This window comes from Nematolebias whitei, chromosome 13 (genome assembly GCF_014905685.2).
Source record: "Nematolebias whitei isolate Nwh7 chromosome 13, NemWhi1, whole genome shotgun sequence".
Lineage (NCBI taxonomy): Eukaryota > Metazoa > Chordata > Actinopteri > Cyprinodontiformes > Rivulidae > Nematolebias > Nematolebias whitei.
In genome coordinates, this window is record NC_056510.1 from 38,093,083 (window position 1) to 38,102,182 (window position 9,100).

Below are 9,100 nucleotides of genomic sequence, written 5' to 3' on the forward strand. Positions count from 1 at the left end.
TAGCCTCCTGGATGTTTTTATAATTAGTGCTCTCCTTACCCGGTCCGTGAGTTTTGATAGAAGACCTTCTGACAGATTTGCTTTGGTGACATAAGATTTCTATTTTCTAACAACATGTATAATGATGTTTATTAGATGTTCAAGATAAAGTTTTTTTATATAACTAACCTATAGTTCTCAGCAATTTTGTTTCTGACTTATAGACTGTTATAGACTGTTTCTGACTTATAGAGGTCCTTTGTAATGAGCTGGGATTCTTTGGATCGAAAAATCCAGCCAACACACAGAATGAAGCAATTTACAAAATTCATTTTACTGCGGCACTGGGGTAGAGGATCACAGGAGCTATGTGCAGATCTGAAGCAGAGAGAGATGAAAGAGTAACTGAGAAGTTATCCAGTCGGTTGAAGCAGATGTCTGCTCATCCTGAGCCTGGTTCTGCTGGAGGTTTCTTCAATTCAATTCAGTTTATTTCTATAGCGCCAAATCACAAAAATGTTGTCTCAGGGCACTTTACAGGAGCATTCACATACATTAAAGCCAATTAGTAAAGTTCTTTATCTAAGGAATCCAGCAGACAAGTTGAATCTTGGCTTCGATGCAGTCTCCCATCCTGAGCAAGCACAGTGGCAACAGTAGAAAGGAAAAAGTCCCTTTTAAAAGAAGAAACCTCCAGCAGAACCAGGCTCAGGACAAGCGGCCATCTGCTTTGAGTGGCTGGTTGAGAGGACAGGAAGGAGAAACAGACGAACATAGAATGATAGGTCCAGGTATAAGTCCAGGTGTATCTGAAAGACAAAAAAACACACGTTAAGGATAGAAAAAAAATTACAAATACAAAACAGGTTGAGCAGAGTAAGTAAAGACAGTAGCAGAGTGAAAATTGTGGTCAGTTTGTCCTCCAGCAGTCTAAGCCTATAGCAGCATAACTAAGGGACAGCTCAGGAAACCCAAGCTGACCCTAACTATAGGATTTAGCAAAAAGGAAAGTCTTAAGTCTAGTTTTAAAACTGGATAATGTGTCAGCCTCACGGACAGAGATTGGAAGTTGGTTCCACAAGAGAGGAGCCTGATAACTGAAAGATCTGCCTCCCATTCTGTTTTTGTAAATTCTAGGAACCACCAATCCTGTTAAAAGGGAGGTTTTTTTTCTTTCCACTGTTACCAGTGTGCTTGTTCAGGATGTGAGACTGTGACAAAGTGAATATTCAATGCAATCTGCTGGCTTCCTTAGATAACTTTTACTAATGGGCTTTTATAATGATGTGTAGGTTTTTGTTCAGTGTCCTGAAATGTCCTGATGCATGCTCAATAATCCAGGTAGAAAAATCCAAAAAAATTCAATCTGGTCCTCTGGACATTCTAAAAAACAATTATTGTTTTTTTGAATGTCCAGAGGACCAGATTGAACTTTTTTGGATGTCCTGAAATGATTTCTGTTGTGACGGCGCTATAAATAAACGGAATCAAAATGAACAAGTGGCAGGTAGCACAATGTTGTTCAGATCAGGATAGACCATCCTGTCAGGGGATCCTCTAGATGTGTCGGGGACGGGGTGACCCAAGCTTGTGAGGATCTGTGTCCCCCTGTGTGTGTCCCCTTCTTGTGTTCGTCCCTTCTCAGTTATTTTTTCCCTCGTGTAATCAGTCCTTACCTTCATCACCTGGGTGGCTGTGGCAGAGTTGCAGAGCTGTCCTCCAATGTGAGAGATGGGGGTTCGATTCCACCAGCAGCCACATGCTGAATTGTCACTGGGCAAGACACTGAACCCCTCCTTACCTCCAATGTGTGTTCCATCAGTGTATGAATGTGATCTAAAGCTCTGATTAGTCTCTTTAGAATGATTTGTTCAATTAGCTTTGTAGAGACCTACTAGAGTGCTGTATGAATGGGTAAATGAGGACACAGATTGTAGTGTAAAGCACTTTGAGTATCTTGACAAGATAGAAAGGTGCTATATAAGTACAGTCCATTTACCATTAACCTGTTGTCCCTTCCCGGGCGATATCTTGATATTTAAAAAATATTGAGATAATTTCATTTGCAAAATAAAATGAGACTATATCAATATAAACAATATAGTGTTATACTTGAAAGTCTGTCTGCTGTCTTCTTTCTCCCATGCGGCCACTCCTATCCCTCTCAGCCCAGCCCCTCACCCGCTCTCCCTGCTTCCTGCTCCAGGTGGAGTGGCACCGCTGACACGTGTATCCCAGAGCAGAGCAGAGCAGAAAAAAAATGGCTCAATTATTTGGAGATGGTTTAGATTTAATTTGTCAGATGAGCAGCAGAAAAATGTTTTCTGTAGACGATGGCAAAAACAAGTCCCTACGAATGGCTCGAGTACAACAAACCTTTTTCAACTTTTAAAACAGCGCTATAAGTGGAGTATGAAATCTGTGTTTAACTTCCAAAATTTTTCAGTCAGGTCATCTGGACATTTTCTTTTTTTGTGATGAAACATTTCACCTTCAATCCAGAAGGCTTCATCAGTCAAGGAAACACACAACACAAAACTGATTCTTCACCCAACAGCTTACTCCAAAGTGGAACAAACCAGTTATCTTGGTGCTAAGATAGTCTCTTTGGCACGCCCCCTCCTCCATTGCCGGCCCTCTTCCTTGTTGACAGTCGTGTCAAAATGGTTGAAAACAACAAAGTTGTTGAGAGACCAAAGAGACCATCTTAGCACCAAGATAACAAACAACTAATGATAGTCCTATTTTCAGATCCCGGTCCAGGCTCTGGTGCCGTTTGTTGAGTCTCTGGAAAGCGGCTACAGCAAACACAGGAACCCCTACCACAACCTGATCCATGCTGCTGATGTTACTCAAACAGCACACTTCCTAATGCTACATACTGGACTGATGGTAACCCCCCTACACACACACACACACACACACACACATACACACAATGCATGTTTCCCTTATTTAGACAGTAATCCAACAGGAACAGGACATGTATGAGGACAGCATGACAGTGGTGACATGTGCTGTAGGAGTGACAGATAGCTTCAAGCTGGAGATGGGAGTACATCAAGGATTGGTTCTGAGCCCCTTCTTGTTTGCTTTGGTTATGGACCAACTAACATTTGAAGTCAGGCAGGAATCCCCATGGACTATGATGTTTGCAGATGATGTGATCTGTGGTGAGAACAAGGAACAGGTGGAAGAGAACTTGGGAAGGTGGAGCTATGCACTTGAAAGACGAGGAATGAAAGTCAGCCATAGTAAGACAGAGTACATGTGTGTGAATGAGAGGGAGGCCGGTGGAACAGGAATGCTAGAAGGAGTAGAGGTCACAAAGCTGCAGGACTTCCAAGTACTTGAGGTCCACTATCCAAGAAAATGAGGAGTGTGGTGCAGGATGGAGTGGATGGAGAAAAGTTTCAGGAGTGAATTGTTACAAAAGGGTGTCAGCAAAGGTCAAAGGAAAAATTTACAAGATAGTGGTGATCCAGCTATGTTGTATGGGCTGGAGACAGAGACATTGACAAAAATACAGGATAAAGAACTGGAAGTGGCAGAAATGAAGATGTTGAGGTTCTCCTTAGGAGTGACAAGGTTGATAAGATTAGGAATGAGATCATCAGAGGTACAACACAGGTTGAACAACTGGGAGATAAAGTTAGAGAAACCAGACTGAGATGGTTTGAATATGTCCATAGTAGGGACAGTGGGTATACTGGTATAAGGATGTTAGAAATGCAGCTGCTAGGAAAAAGACAAAGTAAGGCCAAAGAGGAGACATATGGATGCAGTTAGAGAGGACATGGAGGCAGTTGGAGTGAGGACAGAGAATGCAGAGGACAGAGTGAGAAGGAGGAGGATGACTCTCTGTGGCAATCCCTGAAGAGGGAAAAGCCAAAATTAGAAGACACTAATCCACACTAAACAGTTATAATATTCTCACTGTAAGACATCAATCAATGTAGTAATGTAGTAATGTAAGTAAACACAGAATAACTTCCTGAGGCATCTGCAGATAGTAACAATTTGAATGAACCTGCAAAGCTGACTGTGTTTGTTGTGTGTGTTCAGCACTGGCTCAGTGAGCTGGAGATCCTTGCAATGGTTTTTGCAGCTGCGATTCACGACTTTGAACACACAGGAACCACTAACAACTTCCACATTCACACCAGGTAACAAACAACAACAAATGTGCAAAAGTAACTTTTTGATCTCTAAGATAATAAATTGTGATATTCTTCAACATGGTCTGTGTTTTAAGTTTGTGTACAAAAATAAATTTTCCTTTCACAGTATTTAGATTTTTTTTTTTTTTTACAAAAAATAAGATCAAAAGCAAATCTGCTGGTAGATTCATAGACATGCTAAAGGTAAAAGTGGAAGTTCAAACATACAGGATTCTTGTAGATGTTTATGCAGTTTATATTCCTATTTCTGACAAGAACCAGTTTTGGATAAGCATATCAACCCCCAACTCAGAAATGGTTTAAAATGATTATTAGGAAATAAACAGCTTCTGGAGTACGTCAGGGTCTGGGCCCGAGTCCGATCTGTCAAGACAGAAGTGTTAGTGAACTTGGCGTGGATAGAGAGGTGAAGATGGGTACTATGGTTATCGCTAACCTTCTGTCTTGATGGAGTAGCAGGTCCTGTTGTCACGCTGGAGCCGATGATGTCACTCATGAAGAGTGAACTGCAGCAGCGGAGCAGACAGCGATTGTACAGGTCCAATAAGGGGAAATCTGGTTCCAAGGTCCAAGAGAAGAAGCAGGGTTCAAGCACGGGGGAAGCAGAGAGCAGAAACAGAGCCAAAAACGTAATCCTAATACGTGGTCGTTGTAGGAGCGCAGAGTCGCTACCGTAAGCAGAAGAGAAAACAAATCCAAGAGGGACAGGCAGGTCGAGGAGTCAAAAACAGGCAATGGTTCAAAACGAGGCAAGAATCAAGACAAGGTACGCTGGATTTCTACTACTGTGAAGGTTAGAGAATCTGGCACTGACTGAATGATTGGAGGGAGCTTAAGTAGGGAGGTGAACAGATGGAGAGCATGAGCAGTGATTGCAGAGTGGAGTTAATTGGATGGCAGGAGTTGAATGGACTAAGGTGAGCACAAAACATGAAAACAGCAGGCAGAGGAGGGAAAAAGGATCAAAAACATGACAGAATCCCCACCTTAAGGTCCGACTCCTGACGGACCACCAGGTTGTTCAGGTGGGAACTGTGAAATTGTTTGATGAGGATTTTGTCCAGAATGTGATGAGCAGGGACCCAAGAACGTTCCTCCGGATGTACCCCTCCCAGTCAATAAGGTAATGGAGTCTCCGACCCCACCGCCTGGAGCAGAGGAGTCGCCTGACTGTGTAAGTTGGGGAGCCATCAATCAGTTGGGCAGGAGGAGGGGGACTGGAGGAGGGTCTTAACTGGGGCTGAAGGAAGGGTTTAAGGGAGGAAACGTGGAAAGTAGAGTGGACTTTAAGGGAGCGGGGCAGTTGAAAACAGACCCCTACAGGGTTGATGACCTTGGTGATAGTGAATGGGCCGATGAAACTGCAAGCCAACTTACAAGACTCAACCCTTAGGGGAAGGTCTTTGGTGGAGAGCCAGACTTTGTGGTCCACCTGATAAGCTGACTGTGTAGATCGACATCTGTTGGCCCCCTTAGTATAAGTGGCTGAGGACTTTATAGCCCCTTATCCACAGGGCCTTTTGGACTCCTATGTAACTAGTTCAGGCCAATTGCGTGGTTTATCCACAATGCCTTCAACGGTGGAACCCACCCCATTTTTGGGACCTACTTCTCTGAGGTCACAGGTCTGGTTCTTGTTGGGTCTAGATGTGACATCAGCGCACTGTAGGTCACTGATTGGTCAGGGGGCGTATTAATTGGTGGAGGGTGAAGATCAAGGAGGTCATCCATTTTGGTTTTGTGTTTGTTTTCTAGCTCTTCTTCTTCTAATACATGTTAGTGGTGCTTAGAAAAGAGCTTAATGTAGCACTAGCGCCACCAGCTGGTAATGTGCGTTGATATTAATAATCCGCCCACTAGAGGTGAACAATCCGCCCACTAAATAAGAACTATGGGCACTGTGTGGAGACAGAAAAAAAGAGGTCCCACCAGAACCGGACACAACAGTGTCCAACAAGAACCGGCTCTGTGGATAAAGAGCTTATGAGAACTCTTCTGGCTCTTCTCCAGGTGTGCTGGCACCTCATGGCTGCTTGGTGGGCAGATGGTACTTGGGCCTCTCTCCCCTGGATGGAAAACAGAGGGGGTTGGAAACCAAAGACTACATAGAATAGGGACAGACATGAAGATGAGGAGGGCAGGGGGTTGATAGCATGTTCGACCCTGGGGAGATTGGCTGACCATTTGCTGGGGTCTCCTTCACAAAGCAGGTAGTGTTTGGTCTCCACTTCTTGGTTGACCCTCTCAGACTGGCCATCAGACTGTGGATGGAACCCCGAGGAGAGACTTTTTGAGATGCCAAGGAGGCTGCAAAACTCCTTCCAAAACTTAGAAATGAACTGAGGCTCGCAATCAGAAACAATGACATTGAGGAGGCCGCGTAGTCTAAACACGGCCTTAGCCATGATTGTACTGAGTTCTTTGGTGGAGAGAAGTTTAGAGAGAGGAACTAGGTGAACTATCTTAGAGAAGCAATCTACAACGGTGAGGATAACAGTATGGCCAGATGAGGGGATAAGACCAGTGACAAAGTCCATTGAAATATGTGACCAAGGGCAAGATGGGACAGGCAAGGGGTGAAGCAAACCAACAGGAAGGCAACGGGAGGATTTGGACTGATTACATGAGGGACAAGTAGTGACGTATTGTTTAACATCCTTGGTTAAGCTTTTCCACCAGAACTGGGATCTGACCACACTAAGTGTTCCAGTAATCCCAGGATCGCAAAACATGTGAGAGTTGTAACAAAGTTCAAGTACCTCTTTAACCTTATTGGTGTGGACCAACACCCAGTCCCTAGGGCAGTCAGATGGAGGAGGTTGGGTCTGGTTGGCCCGCCCGAGGTCCGACTCCAACTGAGTCATAAACAGGCGTACGTGGTCCGACAGGATGAAATCGACCTCAGTCCTGGTCTTGGGGGTACTGTTCTCCTCCATGATGTGAGACAGGGCATCAGGTATGGTGTTCTTGGCTCCTGGTCTGTAAACAATAAACTCAAAAAACAGCAAAAGAACGGGGCCCACCTGGCTTGACGAGGGTTTAAGCATTTGGCAATCCTGAGATACTCAAGGTTCTTGTGGTCTGTCCACACTTGAAATGGTTCCTTGGCACCCTCGAACCAGTGTCTCCACTCCTTGAGGGCCAGTTTGACAGCCAGCAGCTCACATTTGCCCACATCATAATTACGTTCAGCAGGGGAAAGACTCCTAGAAAAGAATGTACATGTGTGAACCCTCCCTTCCCTGCTTCACTGGCTAAGGATTGCTCCCACCCCTGTGCCAGAGGCATCATCTTCAACAATTAAGGAAAACAAAACAAAACAACGAAGGACCTGTTGGGGTCAGGTGCTTGGAGAATAGTGGCTGTAGAAAACAAGCCTTTAAGCTTCTTAAAAACAAGATCAGCAAACTTGCTCCAAACAAATCTGTCTTGGAGGAAGTTAAAGAAAGCAAGGGACTAGAAATAAGGCTGTAGTTCTTGATAAACCTATAGACATTTGCAAAACCAAGAAACCTTTGTAATTGTTTCCTGTCCTTGGGGATGGGTCAATCCAGGACAGCAGAAACCTTGTTAGAGTTCATGGTAACCTGGTTGGGTGAAATAACAAAACCCAAAAAAGATGGGGAGGTCTGGTGGAACTCGAATTTTTCTGCCTTTACAAACAGGTTATTTTGCAAAAGTCTGACAAGGACAGACCTGACGTACTTGCGATGAGAAGATAACTCCTTGGAAAAGATGAGAATATGCAAGTAGACAAAGACAAATTGGTTAATCATATCCCTGAGCACGTCATTATCAAGAGCCTGAAAAAATACTGGTGCATTTGTGAGGCCAAAAGGCATGATCAGATATTTGTAATGTCCATTGGGGGTGTTAAACGCCATTTTCCATTTGTCCCCCTCTCGTATGCGGACCAGGTGAAAAGCGTTTCTTAGGTCCAGCTTAGAGACTATGGTGGCACCTTGGATGAGGGCTAACACTGTGGACATAAGAGGCAGTGGATATTTATTCTTAGTGATCTTGTCAAGTGCTCTATAGTCAGTGCAAGGCCTGAGTGAATAATCGTTTTTGCCCACAAAAAAAAAAACCTGCACCGGCAAGAGAGGCTGAAGGTCTGATGATACTGGCTTGAAGGGATTCTTTTAGGTAATTCTGCATGGCGGTGTGTTTGGGTCTGAACAGAAAATAGAGGCTGCCCCTAGGTGGGGTGGTGCCAGGTATGAGATCAATAGCACAATCAAATGGTCTATATGGAGGAAGGGAAGTGGCTTTAACCTTTTTAAACACCCCCTTGAGGTTGTGGTACTCAATACGGAGTTTAGTGAGGTCAGGATAAGTTTCTTTAATTTTTTCAGGGCTGACAGAAGGCAGAATCGCCTCAAAGAGGCAGGTGGTGAGACATTCCTCCAACCAACCCACTATCTCTTTACCTCTCCAGTTAATATGTGGGTTGTGTTTGTTAAGCCAAGTGTTACCTAGAGCTATAGGGAGCTGAGGAGAGTTAATCACAATACATCTTAAAGTCTCTTTGTGATTACCCCTAGTAACAAAGTGACGGGTGTAGTTCCAAGGTTTGAGTTATGGAGAGAATAACCGTCCAGTGTGAGAACTTTGTGAAATTTGGTAGACTGGAGTAATTTGATGTTCATAGATAGTGCAAATTGATGGTCAATAAATTCAGTATCTGCTCTTGAATTTATGAAAGCTGATACAGATAAAGATCTCTTACCAGGTACTTGAATCTCTGCGGGTATGATGAATGGGGAGGAGATCTTGGGACTACTAGTATAACTCAACAGGCATCTCCTCTTACCTGTTGAGTTTGATCTTTTAAAGGACACTTGGCGACAGTGTGGTTATCTGCTCCATAATAAAAACAGGGGTGCAATCTCCTCCTCCTCTCCCTCTTTTCAGGGGTGAGGCAGCTCCTGCCCAGCTAC

General features: G+C 44.1%; 1 protein-coding gene across 1 annotated transcript in view; it reads left to right on the top strand.

Moving 5' to 3' along the window:
• The window catches only part of LOC119419391 (calcium/calmodulin-dependent 3',5'-cyclic nucleotide phosphodiesterase 1C), a 110,635-nt gene extending 108,432 nt beyond the window's left edge, over positions 1–2,203 (top strand). The window contains exon 6 of the mRNA XM_037686700.1: positions 2,186–2,203. Coding sequence (XP_037542628.1) covers positions 2,186–2,203 — 18 coding nt within the window. The remainder of the gene's footprint in view (positions 1–2,185) is intronic.
• The last annotated feature ends 6,897 nt before the right edge of the window (positions 2,204–9,100 follow it).